At 51.7% G+C, this 20,460-nt stretch overlaps 2 protein-coding genes across 2 annotated transcripts; both read left to right on the top strand.

The window, feature by feature from the left end:
- The first annotated feature begins 371 nt into the window (after positions 1–371).
- Positions 372–1,721, top strand: LOC136787765 (olfactory receptor 14J1-like). The gene has a single exon (XM_066985084.1). The coding sequence runs from the start codon at positions 807–809 to the stop codon at positions 1,719–1,721; it is 915 nt and encodes a 304-aa protein (XP_066841185.1). The 5' UTR covers positions 372–806.
- A 15,106-nt stretch (positions 1,722–16,827) lies between these two features.
- Positions 16,828–17,399, top strand: LOC136787714 (olfactory receptor 14C36-like). Its single transcript, XM_066985028.1, has one exon. The coding sequence runs from the start codon at positions 16,830–16,832 to the stop codon at positions 17,397–17,399; it is 570 nt and encodes a 189-aa protein (XP_066841129.1). The 5' UTR covers positions 16,828–16,829.
- Positions 17,400–20,460: the final 3,061 nt, after the last annotated feature.

Below are 20,460 nucleotides of genomic sequence, written 5' to 3'. Positions count from 1 at the left end.
CTCCCGGAAGTGTCCAGGCTTTTTAGGCACAGGAACAAACACCGCAGGGAAGTGGTCACAGCACTGAGGCTATCACAATTTAAGAAATATTTGGACAACACCCTCAGGCATGTGGACCAATTTTTGGGTGCTTATATACAGATTCAGGGGTGGGATTTGACGATCCTTGTGGAACCCTTCCAAGTCAGGATATTCTATGAGTCTATGCCTCTATGAACCTCTGAGTACAATTGTCCTGCATTTCAGGTGGATGCCAGTACAGGGCAGCTGTGACCAGCTGTAATGGACAGACTGGGTGGCCTCTCTAAAGAACACTCTGTATTAAAGGGACGGTCCCTTTGCCTCTGATGATCCACAGGTTTTCTCTTGGATTGCAGCAGAAATGCCCAGGATTTCTGCCTTAGAAAAGGTCCTCAGGATTGGGGTGGGCAGCTAGACAAAAAAAAAATACAAAAATAAATCCCCGCAGCCATGCTCTGCAAATGGATGAATTGTGAGCAACAATATGAAAAAGCTCTTTATTAGCAGGTGACTTGAATGTGAAATGAGCCAATGTTCCTCTTAAACTCTTGTTGTTGGGCAGGACTGCCTCGTGTTGCTCACAGCAGAATCCCCTATTCACTGGGGTATCCTCAGGCAGTGTCAGTAAGACCTCCTGAAAGGCACCTGCCAACTGTAATCCTGAAAGAGGACAGTCATTACATTGGATTAATTGAGAAAGAGAAAAAGATTTTCTCATAAAAGTTTTTGGATTTATTAATGCTTTTTATCCCCCTGGGACAGAAACACATGCCAAGAACCAGCAAATGGCCAACAGCAGCTCTGTGAGCGAGTTCCTCCTGCTGGCATTCGCAGACACGCGGGAGCTGCAGCTCCTGCACTTCGGGCTCTTCCTGGGCATCTACCTGGCTGCCCTCCTGGGCAACGGCCTCATCCTCACCGCCGTAGCCTGCGACCACCGCCTCCACACCTCCATGTACTTCTTCCTCCTCAACCTCGCCCTCCTCGACCTGGGCTGCATCTCCACCACTCTGCCCAAAGCCATGGCCAATGCCCTCTGGGACACCAGGGCCATCTCCTATCAAGGGTGTGCTGCACAGGTCTTCTTTTCTGTCTTCTTGGTTGGAGCAGAGTATTCCCTCCTCACCCTCATGGCCTATGACCGCTACGTTGCCATCTGCAAGCCCCTGCACTACGGGAGCCTCGTGGGCAGCAGAGCTTGTGCCCAGATGGCAGCAGCTGCCTGGGGCAGTGGCTTTCTCAATGCTGTCCTGCACACGGCCACTACCTTTTCCCTGCCCCTCTGCCAAGGCAATGCTGTGGAGCAGTTCTTCTGTGAAATCCCCCAGATCCTCAAGCTCTCCTGCTCAGATGCCTACCTCAGGGAAGTTGGGGCACTTGTCTTTACTCTTTCCTTAGTGTTTCTTTGTTTTATTTACATTGATCTGTCCTATGTGCAGATTTTCAGGGCAGTGCTGAGGATGCCCTCTGAGCAGGGCCGGCACAAACTCTTTTCAATGTGCCTCCCCCACCTGGCTGTGGTCTCCTTGTTTGTCAGCACTGCCATGTTTGCCTACCTGAAGCCCCCCTCCATCTCTTCCCCATCCCTGGACCTGGTGTTTGCATTTTTGTACTCGGTGGTGCCTCCAGCAGTGAACCCCCTCATCTACAGCATGAGAAACCAGGAACTGAGAAATGCACTAAGGAAATTACTTTCATAGATACTCCTGAAGCATCAGTAATATCCTCCCCATCCTAACAGTACTGAGAGAATTTCTCACAAAATGTTTTCTGAAATTGTTTTGTCTTATTTTTAAAATGTGTGATTATAATATTTTATTTTAAGAAAATTTCTTCTTATCCTCCTACCTGGTAATTTTTATTTTTACCCAGTCATCTAGTCTACTTTGAGAATCAAAATTCCTGTGTAGATGAAGACAATAAAGAAGCTATGAGATATTCAAAGCTCTCAGATCCCATCTCATTCTCTCAACAGAGAAGGGGCTCAGGGCCAAAAGCCCTGCTGTCACATTCAGGAACATCCCTGGTAGTCCTTGGGGCTGCCCATCCCTGCTCAGTGGGGCAATCTGAAGCTTCATGGAGAGGAATCTGGATCTGCTCTGTGCCTGGGCCAGGCCTCTTGTGCTGGCCTGGGGAGCGGGGCTGGCCCTGCGGGGCACAGGCACTCTGTGCTGGGGATGTCCCAGGCAGGAGAGCAGGGCTCCTGCAGCTTCACGGCCCTCCATCTCCTGAGCCGTGGCTGGCCCCAGCGCGGGGGCTGCTGGGGAGGCCCAGAGCCGCCTTTGTGCCAGCAGCTGCGGTGCCTTGCGAGGGGCTGGGGCTGTGCTGGCCATGCCCAGAGCCCTGCAGCAGCCTGCGGTGGGCACTGGCCTGGGGTCAGCCCAGCCTGGGCTGCTGGGCTGGGGAGAGGCCCGGGAGGTGGGGAGAGGTGGGCAGGGGCTGGGCTGGGCTGGGCAGTGCCCGGCAGAGGGCACCAGCAGCATCAGGGAGCGGTGGCAGCATGCAGGGGAGGGCTCCCAGCAGGGCTTGGTGCTGCAGAGCCAGGGCTGGGGAAGGGAGCCCCGAGCTGCAGGGGCAGGGGACACGAGGCCGCTCGGGGCCCTTGCTGGCCTGGGCAGAGCAGGAAGGGGGCCCAGGGCATTCGTCCCCTCACCGCAGCCTGCCACGACCTGCACGGCACTCACGGAGCGTCCAGGGCCAGGCTCTGCCCCGTGGTGCGCAGGGAGAGGGCAAAGCCTCTCTGAAAAAGAGGCTGAAACTGAAAAAGGTCCCTCCCCTGCCCCGTGGTGTGACAGGGCCAGGCTGGGACAGGTTACCTTTATTTGATGTAGTTCTTGTGTAATTTGCATCGGTGATGGCACAAAAAGACAGTTCCTTCACCAGTGATGTACATCCTTCTTCATGTTAGGACACCACTCAACGTCCTTCACTCTGCTTTATCTCACAGATGAACTGGATTAGGTCTCCTTGATTACTCTGAGGCACAGTGCAGTGCTTTTTGCCTTCTGCTACTCCAGCACAATATGTGTGACTTTCCCTTACTCTGCGCATTGACCTGACGGGTCATTTCACATTTTTCACTTTCAAAACCTCAGATGGACAGGGACCATTTCCTAAGTGGGGCAAGCTGATGGGTTCTGGCTCAGCCATTTGAAGCGTACTCTACTTGAGTTTTGCAGCCTGAGTTTGCTAGAGATGACCCAGGAAGGTAAAGGGATGTTCAAGTGTCTAGTAGGAATAAGGGAGAGTATCATGGGTTTCCAATGGCCATTTCAAATCTAAGTCGATCCCAGGAACCCACTGAACTAGGGTGTTGTCTTTGAAGGGGTTTCCTGTGCTGGGCTGGGCTGCAGTTACAGGGACAAAGACCACTGCTGACAGTGGAGGTGCCCTGGCAACTCCACCTGGCTCCACCTGATTTTCCCAAAGGGCTCCGGTCTCCTGCAGGTCTTTTCTGACATCTGCTGGTCCAGGAAAGTGCCAAAAACAGAATGGGGCCACAGGAGGTTTCCCCCGGTTATGCTTATGGTCACACAGCAAAGCTCTGCCTCAATGCCCAGTAATTTTTTAATACTTAACTAATAAAGCATCTACTCATCATCTCAAATGATTCAACTCCTTCCGTTAAATGTCTCACGTGAAGTGTAATTTCTATCATGAAGAAATGTGAATTTTCAGGATGTATATTCATCACAGGAGAAGAAATACTGGTGTTCACCTGTACTTGCATTGTCATCACTTTGTCTATCACAGTGTGCTCCCTCATCTTCCAGGCTCAAAACCTGACTTGATTACAGAGACCCTGCTGAATGTCCCCTTTCCAGCTGCCTGTTTGGATATATGAATTTCCCATGGTTCTCCTGGTTTGCCCTCCCCTTACTCTTTGATCATTCAGACCGCTCTCACCAACCCAGTTGCTGCTTTGAGTTTCCATGAGTTCCAGTTCGCCCATCTCTCAGCAGTCTGTTTAATGGTTTCCTTAGCAAGAAACTCACCGTTTCTCATTGAGTTAGTATGATATGGATTAATATTAACACTACTGTTTTAAATTTCCTATTAATCAGTGTAAAATAGATCATTTACAGTCATCCTTATGGGAAGGTAAACATCACTGGAGGCCAAAAAATAAGGAACTTGGATTTTTTTTTAAGGAAAAACCTTGCTCTTCCTACCTATGCAGGGCTGCTCTCTTTTGCATTAGGATGAAAAGAGTGCTGATAACATGCTGATGTTTTAATTGTTGCAGAGCAGTGCCTACACCAAGCCAACGACTTTTCAGCTTCTCGCTCTGTCCTGCCAGCGAGCAGGCTGGGGGTGCAGCAGGAACTGGGAGGGGACAGACCCAGGACAGCTGACCCAAACAGGCCAAAGGGGTATTCCATACCATCTGGCGTCATGCTAAATAATATATAGGGGTGGCTGGCCGGGGTGGGGCGTCGGCTGCTCGGGGATAGGCTGGGCATCGGTCAATGGGTGGTGAGCAATTGCATTGTGCATCACTTGTTTCGTACACATTATTATTAGTAATACTGTTATCATTATTATTATTGTTATTATTATTTTCCTGTCTTAATAAACTGTCTTTATCTCAACTCACAGGCTGCACTTTCCCATTTCTCTCCCCCATCCCAGAGAGGGATGGGGGAGGGTGGGCGAACGGCTGTGTGGTGTTTAGCTGCCGACCAGGTTAAACCACGCCTGTGACAACACTATTCCAAGTAGATGACATCGCTCGGGCTTCCCTTGTCGTCTGATGTGGTCACTCCATTGTAGAAAGCCACCAGATTGGTCCGGCACGATTTACCCTTTGGTGAAGCCATGCTGGCTGTCTCGGATCACCTCTTTGTCTTTCATGTGCCTTGAGATTGATTCCAGGAGGATCTTTTCCATGATCTTACCAGGCACTGAGGCGAGCCTCACTGTTCTGGAGATCCCTGGGTCCTCCTTTCTACCGTTCATCAAAAGGGGAGTGATGTTTCCCTTTTCCCAGTCACCAGGGACTTCACCCGACCGCCAGGACTATTCAGATAGGATGGAGAGAGGCTTGGCAACTACATCAGCCAGTTCCCTCAGGACCCTGGGATGCAAGTCATTAGGCTCCATAGACTTGTACTTGTTGAGTTTCATCAGGTGCTCCTAAACCTGCTCTTCACTTAGAGCGGGTGGGACTTTGACCCCCAGCCTCCATCTGTGGGTTCAGGGAAATGAAAGACTTGGGAAGCCTGACTGGCAGGGAAGACTGAGGAGAAGACGTTGCTGAGTCCCTCAGCCTTCTCCATGTCTGTCATTACCAGTTCACCCTTCTCATCCATCAGAGGGGGAACACCCTCCTTGGCCTTTCTTTTCTGAGCAATGTAGAAACTGTAGAATCTCTTGCTGTTATTCTTTGCTTCACTTGATAAGCTCAATTCCATCTCTGCCTTGGCTTTCCTTATCCCATCCCTGCACATCCAAAACAAAACCGTGCCTGAGGGCCTGGAAAAAGGAACCCTGGACCATAGAAGCCAATCTGGAAACAAAACTTGTAGGTAGGAAGCGCAGTTTTGCGGAGGTGCAGAGCCGATGGGCACGTTGTGGAGGATGATCCTAAAGACCTTTGTGCCTTTTCCCTCCTGATTACAATGCCACTTCCTTCTCAAGAACAGAGTAGCCAACAGATGTGTGACAGATAGTCGGGGATCAAGAATGTTATCAGAAAGCTGATCCCAATAAGATATGGGAGTTCAGCAGCAGCCTGGACAAGAGAGATGTGAGATTTGGGGGTGAGAAGAAGAGCTTGGCCAGCAGAAATTAATGATTTCATAGAGGTAAGAGGGCTCATCTAATGTAGATGCTGTGGTAACACTGACTTAAAACAGTCATGTATGGCCCTTACCTTACTTGAACCAGGAATTTTAATCCCTCAACCTAAATGCTACTACATCACTGTGACAGGAATCCATTTTCTCTCTTGCTAACCCTAATGCCTTCCCTTAACACCAGCATTAAAATCTTCTATATACCGTAGACTTCTTGGCAGACCTAAACAAAAACCTAAACCACAGAGCTTGTCCATACCTTAACCGCAGACCTGACACCACAAGCAGAACACCAAAGATTCCCACTAAAACTCTGCTTAGTCTCTAACCCAGAATGTGAAAAACAGATACGGAGGGGGCTCTGTATGTCAGCTACGATTCCCCTAGGTGAGCTCTGCCTCAGGATCTCCTGTCCCAGCAGGAGGAATGGGACTGGGGCAGTGACTGGGAGGTCACTTCTGTCTCTGCAGCTGATAGGGCAGCAGCAGGAACGTGTCACGCAAAGGGACTGTGAGGTCCCTTGTGTCTGGAGGTGGCAGGTCACCCTTGGCTTCTCCCTGGGATCTGCACTTTGAGGCTGACATCTGCCAGTGGCCCTGCTAGGCCAGCAGAAGGCCCCTGCTTGGCATGCTGCCTGTGCGATCCCCTCTGCCTCCATCCCCAGGAGGACCCAGACACAAAGAAGGCCCGCACAGGGGTTGTCCTGTCCCTTCTGCTTGAGTCCAGGACTGGACAGCAGGAGGCACAAGGCTTGGCTGTGTCTAGCCAAGAAGCTGCAAGGCCAGCAGCAGGCCCAGGCCTTGGGAGATGCTGGTGAGGTGACTTCTGTGTGCTTGGCTGACAGGCCGCAAGGAGCCTGATGGGCTGGGATGCCTGCTTCAGAAGTGGTTTCCACCCTGATGGAGCTTTCTTTGGTAGTAGGAAAGAGAAGGAGAGAAAAAACTGTCAGAAGGTGCACCTTGGAAGGTTGGCACTGGCCATGAGGAGGAAGAAATGTCCAGGGGAACAACTGGTCTTGTTCCTAGAGCCTGAGGAAAAGAAGACATTAAGTGCCTTTACCTCATCTCTTGTCACCAGGTTTCCCCCACATCCAGTAAAGGATGATGATTCTCCTTAATGCTCCTTTATTAACATATCAACAAATTTTTATTTTTTTATCTTGCCTTGCACAAAAATCGGTCCCTCAGATAGCTTGGGGTGGAGAGGACAGAGGCCTCTGACAAGGCTGAGAGTCCCAACAGGACCCAGGGCTTTGTGTCCATGGCTCTGGCTGTTGTCTCTGCCCCTGAGGCCTACGAGGAGACAGCTTATCGGTAAAGCACCAGGGCCTCATTGCCTCCTCGCCCCCACCCATGAACCAGGCAGGGCTCGTACCATTCTCCAGCACTTGGCCATGCACATCCCCATCTCCTCCTGGCCCAGGAAGAGCCCTGAGCAGTGTGTGAAGGGAAAGGATCTCCCTTCCCAGGGGCTGGGGGTCAAGGCCTGGCCCTTGTCCTTGGTGAAACACATCCAGTTTGGAAAAGTGACATCAGGGTCAACTTCACATTGTCTTTCTCTATTTGTCCTCACTGCCTCCAATGCTCTGCTCTAACGAGATATCCCTAGCTGGAAGGGGATGAGTCCCCAAAGTGGGGAAAGCTGATGGGTTCTGCCTCAGCCTTTGGAAGTGTCCTGCTCTTGAGTCTTTCAGGCTGAGTTTTCCACACATGACCTAGGATGGTAAATGGATGTTTAGGTGTCTACTAGGAAGAAGGGAGAGTGTCTTGGGATCCCAAAGGCCATTTCAAATTTAGGTCTATCCCAAGAAACCGTTGAAGAAAGAATTTGTCTTGAAGGGATTTCCTGTGCTGGGCTGGGCTGCAGTTTCAAGGAGAAACACCACTACTGGCGGTGGAGGTGCCCGGGAAACATCACCTGTCCCCACCTTATCCACCCACGGGCTCTGGTCTCCTGCAGGTCCTTTCAGACTGCTTCCATCCAGGGAATTACTCTAAATGCACCAGAGCCTCTGGAGGCCTAACGATTTCATTGAAAGCATAACCAGGAAATGGGATTTCAAGGAAATATTTCAAATGTCAGTAAACTTCTCTGAAGACCTTGGCACTGGTTGCTTATGGTCAGACAGCAAAGCTCTGCCTCAATACCCAGTATTTTCTTCAGTACTTAAGTCATAAAGCAACTACTCATTACCTCAAATGATTCAATCCCTTCCATAAAATGTCACACAGTGTAGTTTCTCTCATGAAGAAATAGGCATTTTCAGGATGTATTTTCATCACAGAAAAAGAAATACTGGTGTTCCCCTGTACTTGCATTGTCATCGCTTTGTCTATCATGGTGTGCTCCCTCATCTTCCAGGTACATCCACCTGGCTTGATTAAACAGTCCATGTTGAATGTCCCCTTTCCAGCTGCGTGTCTGGACCTATGCACTTCCCATGGTTCTCCTGGCTTTCCCTCCCCTTCCTCCTGGATCACTCAGACCGCCCTCACCAACCCAGGTGCTGCTTTGAGCTTCAGGGAGTTGAAGCTTGCCCATCTACCTGAACTCTGTCTAACTATGTCCTTAGAAAGCTCATCATCATTTATCATTGAATTAATATCATATGGATTAATTCTAATCTTAATATTTATAATTTCCGGTCTATCAGTATAAAAGACTTCTGGTCCAGTCATCCTTTTGGGAACATAAACCTCACAGGAGGCATACAGGATGAGGAGCTTGCTTTGCTTTTGGAAGATTGCTGCATGTTTTCCTGTTGTTTGGTTTGAAATAAGGAGAAACACTTCTGCGCCTGTGTGCATCCAGGTCTCTAAGGACAGCAGGAGGGAGCTGGTGCAAAGGAGCTGTAACATCCAGCTGCAGATTTCTGGGCCGAAGTCTGGTGGAAGGAGAAGTGATGCAAGCGCCAAAGAGAGAAATGTCAGGGCTGGGGTGGTGAGGAGCAAGGTTCTCCATGCAATGTCAGACCTCAAGAGTCTGCTTTTCCTCCCTATGCAGGTCTCCAAAGGAGACACCCCGGATCAATATCAGTTAGAGAATAATGCTCCAAACTGAAATTCAATTAAACACATCCTTTAAGATGACAAAAGATATTTTCAGGTGCTTCTCAAAATCTTCCTTCTTAACTACACCATGAAAGCTCTCCAATAAGCTCTACAAGTCTTGAAGACTTGAAGAAAATTCTGGGAGAGATATGTCTGCTTAGGACGTTCTGCATTTTAATGAGTTCCATGGTGTATTTTGGTGCTCAGTCTATGAAGCTCAGGTACTGAGAGGAGAATGATGCAACTGCTTGAGAAGGTGAAGTCAGAAGGAAAAGTTGAAGTGACTTGGAGTATTAATGGGCCCCACTGAGGGCTGTTCCTAACAAAGCCTCCCCAGGGACTTGTTAGGGCAGATAACTGGAGGCCATGATTGCAGACAGGCAAAGCACTGTGCTGAGAAAAGTATTGGTTGGTTTTGGTGAAGCAGAAGGGCCAAGGCCTGACCGCAGCCACTGGGAGGGGAGATCCTGCACCCCCACGTCTGGCTCAGGGTTCTTCTTGGGGTCTGTATGATGTGGTGGGCAGCGTGATGCCACGAGAACTTCATTATGACAACTCCCCAACCCTGCACAGGGTATCAAGGAAGCAGTGAGGCTCCATTGCAATGACTCTATCTCGTCTCCTCAGAAGCTCTAGCCAAAGGGACAAAAAGGTCAGGGCTGTTGGGGCCTTCCATTCTTGCCAGCACCCTCTGCCTTCTCCTCTGCAGGCTTCCCTAAGCTGTTCCACACTTTGCCCTATTTCCTTGAAGTCTGCAGACACCCATCTCTGCCCACCACCTTGCTCTCATCCTGGACTTTCCATCGTTTCGTCAATGTCTCGTCAACCCTCACCAGCTGTTCCTTGAAACACAACGCTTGGTCTGATCATAGATGCTCAGCAGCATCTGCCAAGGCCTGGGCCTGCTGCTGGCCTTGCAGCTTCTTGGCTAGACACAGCCAAGCCTTGTGCCTCCTGCTATCCAGTCCTGGACTCAAGCAGAAGGGACAGGACAAGCCCTCTGCGGGCCTTCTTTCTGTCTGGGTCCTCCTGGGGATGGAGGCAGAGGGGATCCCACAGGCAGCATGCCAAGCAGGGGCCTTCTGCTGGCCTAGCAGGGCCACTGGCAGATGTCACCCCAAAGTGCACATCCCAGGGAGAAGCCAAGGCTGACCTGCCACCTCCAGACACAAGGGACCTCACAGTCCCTTTGCGTGACACGTTCCTGCTGCTGCCCTATCAGCTGCAGAGACAGAAGTGACCTCCCAGTCACTGCCCCAGTCACATTCCTCCTGCTGGGGCAGGAGATCCTGAGGCAGAGCTCACCTAGGGGAATCGTAGCTGACCTACAGAGCCCCCTCCGTATCTGTTTTTCACATTCTGGGTTAGAGACTAAGCAGAGTTTTAGTGGGAATCTTTGGTGTTCTGCTTGTGGTGTCAGGTCTGCAGTTAATGTATGGACAAGCTCTGTGGTTTAGGTTTTTGTTTAGGTCTGCCAAGAAGTCTACGGTATATAGAAGATTTTAATGCTGGTGTTAAGGGAAGGCATTAGGGTTAGCAAGAGAGAAAATGGATTCCGTTCAGAGTGTTGTAGTAGCATTTATGTTTAGGGATTAAAATTCCTGGTTCAAGTAAGGTAAGGGGCATACCTGACTGTTTTAAGTCAGTGTTACTGCAGCATCTACATTACATGAACCCTCTTACCTCTATGAAATCATTAATATCTCCTGGCCAAGCTCTTCTTCCCACCCCAAAATCTCACATCTCTCTTGTCCAGGCTGCTCCTGACCTCCCCATATCTTACTGGGATCAGCTTTCTGATGACATTCTTGATCCCAGAGTATCTGTCTCACCTCTGTTGGCTACTTCATTCCTGAGAAGGAAGAGGCATTGTTGTCAGGAGGGAAAAGGACGCAAAGTTCTTTAGGATCATCCTCCACAATTTGCCCATCAGCTCTTTACCTCAACAAAACTGTGCTTCCTACCTCCAAGTTTTGTTTTTAGAATCGCTTCTGTTGTCCAGGGTTCCTTTTTCCATGCCCTCACACATGGTTTTGTTTCAGATCTGCAGGGATGGGATAAGGAAAGCCAAGGCACGAATGGAACTGAGCTTATCAAGTGAAGCAAAGAATAAAAGGAAGAGATTCTAGAGATACATTGCTCAGAAAAGAAAGGCCAAGGAGAGTGTACCCCCTCTGATGGATGAGAAGGGTGAACTGGTAATGACAGACATGGACGTGGCTGAGGAACCCAACAACATCTTCTCCTCAGTCTTCACTGCCAGTCAGGCTTCCCAAGTCTTTCATTTCCCTGAACCCACAGATGGAGGCTGGGGGTCAAAGTCCCACCTGCTGGAAGTGAAGAGCAGGTTCAAGACCACCTGATGAAATTAAACAAGCACAAGTCTATGGGGCCTGATGACTTGTATCCCAGGGTCCTGAGGGAACTGGATGATGTAGTTGCCAAGCCTCTCTCCATCCTATTTGAAGAGTCCTGGCAGTCGGGTGAAGTCCCTGGTGACTGGAAAAAAGGAAAACATCACTCCAATTTCTAAAAAGGGTAGAAAGGAGGACCCAAGGAACTCCAGAACAGTGAGCCCCACCTCTGTGCCTGGCAAGATCATGGAAAAGATCCTCCTGGAATCAATGTCAGGCACATGCAAGACAAAGAGGTGATCCAAGACAGCCAGCATGGCTTCACCAAAGGGTAAATCGTGCCAGACCAATCTGGTGGCTTTCTACAATGGAGTGACCACATCACATGACAAGGGAAGACCGACCGATGTCATCTACTTGGACTTCTGTAAGACCTTTGACACGGTCCCACATGACATCCTGGTCTCCACATTGGAGGGATACACATTTGATGGGTGGACCATTGAGTGGATAAGGAGTGGGCTTGAAGGTCACACCCAGAGAGCGATGGTCAACGGCTCTATGTCCAAGTGGAGGCTGGTGATGAGTGGCGTCCCTCAGGGTTCTATCCTGGGACCGGTACTGTTTAATATCCTTATCAATGACAGGGGCAGTGGGATCAAGTGCACCCTCAGCAAGTGTGCAGGTGACACCAAGCTGAGGGGTGCAGTGGATGCAACAGAGGAAGGGATGCCATCCAAAGGGTCCTGGACAAGCTTGAAATTTGGGCCCAAGTTAACCTAAGGAGGGTCAACAGGTCCAATTGCAAGGTGCTGCACCTGGTCCGGGGAAATCCCAGACATGGGGATAGGCTGGGAGAAGAACTCATTGAGAGCAGCCCTGCAGAGAAGGACTTGGGGGTTCTGCTGCATGAAATGCTCAACATGAGCCAGCAGGGAGCACATGCAGGCCAGAAGGCTAAGTGCATCCTGGGCTGCATCAAGAGAGGAGTGGGCAGTAGGTGGAGGCAGGTGATTATCCCCCTCTGCTCTGCCCTTGTGAGGCTTCACCTGGAGTACTGTGTCCAGGTTTGGGGCCTCCAGCACAAGAAGGATGTGGACCTCCTACAGCAAATCTAGAGGAGGGCTCCAAAGATGATCAGAGGGCTGGAGCACCTCGCCTGTGAAGACAGGCTGAAGGAGTTAGGTTTGTTCAGCCTGGAGAAGAGAAGGCTCCAGGGAGACCTCCTTGCAGCTTTTCAGTCCTTAAAGGGGTCTTCTAAAAAAAATGGAGAAGGACTCTTTACTGGGGTAGATAATGACAGGAGGATGTGGAAATGGTCTTAAACTAAAAGAGGGGAGATTTAGACTAGACATTAGGAGGAAAATCTTCGCTGTAAGGGTAGTGAGGTACTGGAACAGGTTGCCCAGAGAAGTTGTGGATGCCCCATCCCTGGAGGTGTTCAAGGCCAGGCTGGATGAGGCCTTGTCCAACCTGATCTAGTGGGTGGAATCTGGGGGGAGTTCAGTTAGATGATCTTTAAGGTCCCTTCCAACACAAACCATTCTACGATTCTATGACACTAGGATGAAAATTAACTGAATCCTAACCAAAACCAGGACACAAATAGACTAAGGGCATGATATCTCTGTGCGTATATCAAAAGAGAGGAAAAGTGGTGATAGTTATTTAGAAAGTGTCAGACCTGAGTAGGACATAGGAACAATGGTATGGAGTAAGGGGTGGATATAGTCCAAGTTTTAGCTGGGATAGACTTAATTTTTCTTCCAAGGAGCTGGTGTGGTGCTGTGTTTTGGATTTACAGAATCAGTGAATCACAGAGTAGTTTGGGTAGGAAAGGGCCTTAAATCCTAAAATTCCAACCCCTCTGCTGTGGGCAGAGACACCTTCCACTAGACCAGGTTGCTGAAAGCCCCATCCAACCTGGCCTTCAAAACTTCCAGTGAGGGGGGATCCACAACATCTCTGGGCAGCCTGTTCCAGTGCCTCACCACCTTCTGAGTAAAGAACTTCTTTCGAATATCTAATCTAAACCTACCCTCTTTCAATTGAAAACCATTTCCCCTAGTCCTATCACTACGCTAGTTGATGAAGAGTCCCTCCCCAGCTTTCCTACAGCCCCCTTTAGGTATTAGAAGGTCGCCATAAGGTCTCACCAGAGCCTTCTTTTCTCTAGGCTGAACAACACCAAATCCCACAGCCTGTCTTCAGAGGAGAGGTGCTCCAGCCCCTTGATCATCCTCGTGGCCCTCCTCTGGATTCATTCAAATAGATCCGGGTCCTTCTTATGCTGGGGGACCCACAGCTAAACACAATACCTGACGTGTGGCCTCACCAGGGCTGAGTAGAGAGGCACAATCACTTCCCTGCTCCTGCTGACCACAGCATTCCTGGTACAAGCCCGGATGCTGTTGGCCTGCTTGGCCACCTGAGCACCCTTCTGGCTCCTATTCAGCCGACTGTCCACCAATACCCCCAAGTCCCTTTCCGATGGGCAGCATTCCATGCGCCATTCCCCAGCATTGCGTAGGGTTGTCGTGCCCCAAGTGCAGGACCCAGCACTTGGCCTTGTTTGGCCTTGGCCCATGAGTCCAGCCTATCTAGGACCCTCTGCAGAGCCCACCTACCGTCGAGCAGACCAACACTCGCTTCTAACTCGGTGTTGTCTGCAAACTTACTGAGGGTGCACTTAATCCCCTTGTCCAGATCATTGATGAAAATATTCAAGGGAACTGGCCCCAGAACTGAGCCCTGGGGGTCACCACTAGAGAACGGCCGCCAACTCCATTTAGCTCCATGTCCCACAACTCCTTGGGCCCAGCCACCCAGACACTTTTTAATCCAAGGAAGCAGATACCCGTCCAAGCCTCGAGCAGCCAGTTTCTCTGGGAGAACGCTGTAGGAAACAGTTTCAGAATCCTTACTGAGGTCTAGATAAACCACATCCACGGCCTTTCTGTCATCCACTAAGTACATCACTTTGTCATAGAAGGAGTTTAGATTTGTGAAGTAGGACCTGACTTTGATAAAGCCCTCCTGACTGCCCCTGATCACCTGGTTGTCTTCTAAGAGTTGCATGATGGTACTCAAGATAATGTGCTCCGTGAACTTCCCCGTCACTGGTCAGACTGACAGGCCTGTAGTTCCCCACATCCTCCTTCCAGTCATTTTGTAGGTGGGCATCATATTTCCATGTCACCAGTTGACTGGGAACACCCCTGATAGCCAGGACTGCTGATAAATGATGGAAAGCGGCTTGGTGAGCACTTCTGCCAGTTCCCTCAGTACCAAGAGGGGGATCCCATCTAGCTCCATAGACTCGTGAACATCCCCCATGAGGGATGCCATATGAGTAGTTGTGCCTGCTCCCCAGGAACCAGGCGAGCTTCCTACAGAGCTGCCTCATGAGGACCATGCCCACCAAGAAGATCTGAGTTATCAGATCCTGTGAGATACCATATGGATAAGGTTCTAGAGCCAGCAGGAAAAGAGCTACAGGTCTGGGAGTCCCTAGGACAGCCTGGTGTAGAGAGGAGCAATGGCTGTAGCAAAGCTGAGAGTCCCAACAGGACCCAGGGCTTTGTGTCCATGGCTCTGGCTGTTTTCTCTGCCCCTGAGGCCTAGGAGGAGACAGCTTATCGGTAAAGCACCAGGGCCTCATTGCCTCCTCGCCCCCACCCATGAACCAGGCAGGGCTCGTACCATTCTCCTGCACTTGCCCATGCACATCCCCATCTCCTCCTGCCCCACGAAGAGCCCTGAGCAAGGTGTGAAGGGAAAGGATCTCCCTTCCCAGGGACTGGCGGTCAAGGCCTGGCCCTTGTGCTTGGTGACACACATCCAGCTTTTCTACATATCAGTGCCACCTTCACATTGCCTTTGTCTCCTTGTCCTCACTGCCTCCAATGCTCTGCTCTAACGAGCTCCAAGGGAGGCTGTGTCAGTGCTGGCCCTCAGGGGGACACTGCAGGAAACTTGCCTCTGACTTGGACTTGTTGAGAGATGTCTTCAATTGTCTCTCAGTGCCTGAGGTTCGTGGGCTCCTCAGCAGAGCCCCCCGAGGGAGGATTCCAATGCCTTGGGCTGGGCGTCTGGTGCTGAGCTGGGCCGGGCTCCTGGGACAGAGAGAGCTCGTGGCAAGAGGGCCCTGGTGCAGAGACAGCTGTGCCCAGGAGCAGCTCCTGTGCACAGCGCAGCAGGGCTGGGGGCTCTGACCGCAGCTGGCACGGGGACAGGAGAGAAGGAGAGAGGGCTTGGAGGCAGTTGGCAGTGGGAGGATGCTGAGAGCTGCCTGCAGGAGAAATCTGCACAGCCCTTGACAAGGTACGTCTCTGGCTGCAGGGCCATGCAGCTGCACGTCCTGGAAGGGTCTCCTGCTGGGTCTTGTTCCTGGGAGGGCAGTGGGCAGTGCAGTAAGCTTTGGGAGTCCTGCTGGATGGCACTGCGAGGTGAGGAAGTCTGGCAGAAGCCCCTTGGAGTGTCAGAACCCAGCTGCCCCTCGTCAGCCAAGATCTGGGTGGCCGAGCCTCCTGCAGACACTGCAGGGGATGCAGAATAATATTGGGACACCCCAGTTTGTGAATATGCTGCTCTCTCTGTGGGGCATCCTCCTTGTCTGCAGGCTGCTCTCCAGCAGGATGTAGCTCTCTTGTGCCATCCTTGTGTTATCCACGTGCCCCAAGGAAGAGACACCTCAGTGCTAAGGCCATGTCCGTGCTGCTGGATGGCTGTCTGTGGGCAGCTGGAGTGAGGTTGCTGTACCCGTGGTTAGGTAGGATGAGCTGAGATCCTGCTGAGACACCTGGAAACAAGGTGAGAATTCTGTCCAGAGGCACTGGGACTGGGGCTTCTCTGTTTTAAGCAGTCTCCACTTATTGGGAAACACAAGAGTGTGATTGTTGTCCTAAGCATAGGAATATTTGCCTTGCTGTACACTGGTTGCTTGAGTTCTTTGCAACAGCACTGCAAATTTCATTGACCTGATAAACGGACCAAGCTTGAGTTTCCCCCATGTTCCTGCCTCCCTTCTGCTGCACAGCAGGAAGGACTCCTCTGGAGCCCACAGCAGCCCCTGCTCCCAGTGCCACTCTCAGCCAGCACCAGCCGCAGCTCAAGCAGGAGAGCTGCAGAAAGGTTCTCCTGCAAAGAGAGAGGCTTGGGATGAGAGTGCTCAAAGAGTTGCAACAGGTTTTCCTGAGATAAGTCTGTTCCAACATTTTTCTGCCTTCTCCTTTTCAACAGACAACTGTGCCTAATGTCAGAAAATGCCCAACAGCAGCTCTGTGAGCGAGTTCCTCCTGCTGGCATTCGCCGACACGCGGGAGCTGCAGCTCCTGCACTTCGGGCTCTTCCTGGGCATCTACCTGGCTGCCCTCCTGGGCAACGGCCTCATCCTCACCGCCGTAGCCTGCGACCACCACCTCCACACCATGTACTTCTTCCTCCTCAACCTCGCCCTCCTCGACCTGGGCTCCATCTCCACCACTCTGCCCAAAGCCATGGCCAATGCCCTCTGGGACACCAGGGCCATCTCCTATCAAGGGTGTGCTGCACAGGTCTTGCTGTTTGTCTTCTTGGTTGGAGCAGAATTTTATGTTCTCACGGTCATGGCCTACGACCGCTACGTTGCCATCTGCAAGCCCCTGCACTACGGGAGCCTCGTGGGCAGCAGAGCTTGTGCCCAGATGGCAGCAGCTGCCTGGGGCAGTGGCTTTCTCAATGCTGTCCTGCACACGGCCACTACATTTTCCCTGCCCCTCTGCCAAGGCAATGCTGTGGACCAGTTCTTCTGTGAAGTCCCCCAGATCCTCAAGCTCTCCTGCTCAGATGCCTACCTCAGGGAAGTTGGGGCACTTGTGTGTAGTGTTTCTTTATTTTTTGGTTGTTTCATTTTCATTGTGGTGTCCTATGTGCTGATCTTCAGGGCTGTGCTGAGGATCCCCTCTGAGCAGGGCCGGCACAAAGCCTTTTCCACATGCCTCCCTCACCTGGCCGTGGTCTCCCTGTTTGTCAGCACTGCCATGTTTGCCTACCTGAAGCCCTCCTCCATCTCTTCCTCATCCCTGGACCTGGTGGTGTCATTTCTGTACTCAGTGGTGCCTCCAGCAGTGAACCCCCTCATCTACAGCATGAGGAACCAGGAGCTCAAGGATGTCTTGTGGAAACTGATGCCTTGATGTGTTTCAAAATCACTGAGGAGTGATTCTAAGGCATAAATCCTGGGCGTTCTGCTGCACTCCAAGTAAAACCTTGTGGATCCTCAGAGGCAAAGAAACTGTCCCTTTAGTGCAGAGCGTCCCACAGAGACGACAGCCAATCTGTCCATCAGTGCTGGTCTCAGCTGCGCTGGCATCTCTTTGAGTTGCAGGATAATTACCGTCAGTGGTTGTCCTGAGAAGAACCTGGGTACTGCTGAGTGCAGAAGAAGCCAGGCTCCAAGTGCCCATCTCCAGACCCCTCACCCTGTCCCCGTACTCCCCTTCCCCCAAGCACCCCGAGGGCTCACTCCATGGGCAGGTGAAACCCCCATCCCCAGGCAGCCTGGGAACAAGAGCAGCAGCAGCACGGCCAGGTGGAGAAGCCAGGAGGAATGGCAGCGTGCTGCTGCCAGGGGAGGCAAGGCCAGGGAGGGACAGACGGACACTCAGCACACCCTCCTGTGCTGCAGCTCTGCCTGCAGAGGAGGCAGCTCCTGCTGGGGACAGCGGGGGCTTGAGGGCAGAGGCTGTGCTGGTGGCAGAGGAGAGCAGGGGGTGTCCCAGGGAAGGCGCCCGCCCTGCAGGGGCTGGCAGGGAGGTGCCTGAGCCCTCCCTCGCACAGCATTTCTGGCAGCAGCTCCCTCTTGCCGCCTGCCCATGTCCCTGCCTGGAGCCAGATCAGTGTCAGATCAGTTAAATCCTGAAAGGAGCACAAACCTGATGTTGGTGCAGTCTTTAAGGTGAGGTGACTGAAGGGACTTTATGAAGTTCATCGCTTCCATACTGAAATCTCAGTGCAATGCTCTAGGAGTTTCAGTCTCCTGTACAATCCTTACAACAAACTACCACGAAACCTGCCTTCCGTCCACTGCAGTAACCTGAAAGCACAGACTACAGAAAAAACAGTACCCTTAATGTAACTCCTGTGTTAGCCTTCCTCCTTAAAAGTCCAGTCATACATGCCATTCTCTAAAGCATTTTCTACTCACTTCTGGAGAAACAGAGACACCCATCCTGACAGCTGCTATCAGGCATCGGATGTGCCAGCTGTAGAAGACCCCTCTGGCAACCCCACCTGCATGGCCCTGCTGCCAGAGACTCACAGTGCCAAGAGCCTGCAGATCTGTCCTGCCACACGCTGCCCTCTGTTGCTGCGCTCCTCACTGCCTCCAAGCCCTCTCTCCTTCTCTCCTGTCCCCTTGCCACCTGCGGTCAGAGCCCCCAGCCCTGCTGCGCTGTGCACAGGAGCTGCTCCTGGGCACAGCTGTCTCTCTGCACCAGGGCCCTCTTGCCACGAGCTCTCTCTGTCCCACGAGCCCGGCCCAGCTCAGCACCAGACGCCCAGCCCAAGGCATTGGAATCCCCCCTCGGGGGGCTCTGCTGAGGAGCCCACGAACCTCAGGCACTGAGAGACAATTGAAGACATCTCTCCAGAAGTCCAAGTCAGAGGCAAGTTTCCTGCAGTGTCCCCCTGAGGGCCAGCCCTGACACAGCCTCCCTTGGAGCTCGTTAGAGCAGAGCATTGGAGGCAGTGAGGACAAGGAGACAAAGGCAGTGTGAAGGTGACACTGATGTGTAGGAAAACTGGATGTGTTTCACTAAGCACAAGGGCCCAAACAATAATGAATGATTGAAAATTTGAAAAGACAGAAAAAGGAGTTAAAACAGTAAGAATAACAATAATAACAATAACAAGAATAACAATAATATGTACAGAGCAAGTGATGCACCATGCAATCACTGAGAAGCCCCTCACCGATGCTCAACCTGTCCCTGAGCATTGGTCCCCCTGACCCTGGCCAGCCTGCAGCAGGATCTCTTGTGCACGTCCCTTCACCTTCATTTCTTTTACTGCAAAATCAGCTTTCAGAGGAATTTGGAGTATTTTCTTCCCTTTCTCAAACACTTCCTCTGCTCTGTCACCCCACACAACGATGCCATCGATGTACTGCAGGTGTTCAGGAGCTTCCTCCTCTTCCAGGGCACTCTGGACCAGTCCATGGCAAATGGTAGGGCTGAGTTTCCTGCCCTGGGGCAGTCGATTCCAGGTTGAAAGCAAGCTGTGGCCTTCACACTGCTGGCAAACGCATGGAGAAAAATGCATTAGCGATATCAGTTGTGGCAAAACGCTTGGGTGCCTTTGATCCCAGTTTGCATGGAAGCTCTACCGTGTCCGGCATGGCAGCACTCAGCACTGCATGACTTCCTTCAGGCCACGACAATCCTCTGTCAGCGGACTCGGTTGGTGCTCTACTGACTGAGGTGCACGGCTGTGGCAGTGATTGGCACCAGCTGTCCTTCAGCCCTCATCAACCCCACAACAGAAGGGTCCTGTGAGAGACCAAGGCAAGGCAGACAACAGCATCATGTCCTCCGTCTCCAAGGCAGCTGTGCCAAAAGCCCACCTATACCCTTTTGGGTCCTTGAAATATCTCTCCTCTCCTGAAGCAGTCTCTTCCAATGATGCACAGAGTCCGGGGCCAGTCCCAGTGGGGTGCTTTTGCCACTCCTTCCCACTTAGACTCACTTCAGCCTCCAGTACAGGTCAGTGTTGGCATCCCCCTGTCACTCCAGACATACAAATGGGTTCACCCCTCCACAGCCTGATGGCACGAGGGTACGCTGTGCAGTGGTGTCCACTGGAGCCTGAGACTTCTGGGGGCCTGATGTGCAAGGCCATCGAATCCTCACAGTCCAATACAGCCGATGGTCCCCTTCTTCCTCCTGGCTGGAGGCAGGGCCCCTCTAGTCCTGCCCATAGTATTCCTTACTGTGTCTGCAGGACTGCCCGCTGGAAAGTGGAGCAGCAGTTCTCTAAGAACCCCTTTTTGTGACTGTTTTTCCTTGCCACTCAAATACCCGTGCCTCTAGGGTTGAGGCAGATTTTCCATCCCACTTTCTCAATCACAGGGTGACACATCGTGTGTACCCACCATCTCTCCTTTCGTGCCCTCTGACTTCAGAGAGGGGCCCCATTTCTCCCAGCACCAGAGCAGCACAGGGATAGGGATCGCGTGAATACTGATGCTCTTAGGACCTC

Source organism: Anser cygnoides, chromosome 30 (assembly GCF_040182565.1).
Source record: "Anser cygnoides isolate HZ-2024a breed goose chromosome 30, Taihu_goose_T2T_genome, whole genome shotgun sequence".
Taxonomy (NCBI): Eukaryota; Metazoa; Chordata; class Aves; order Anseriformes; family Anatidae; genus Anser; species Anser cygnoides.
The sequence above is the reverse complement of the archived record's forward strand: the minus strand, read 5'-3'. Positions and strand labels throughout refer to the sequence as shown.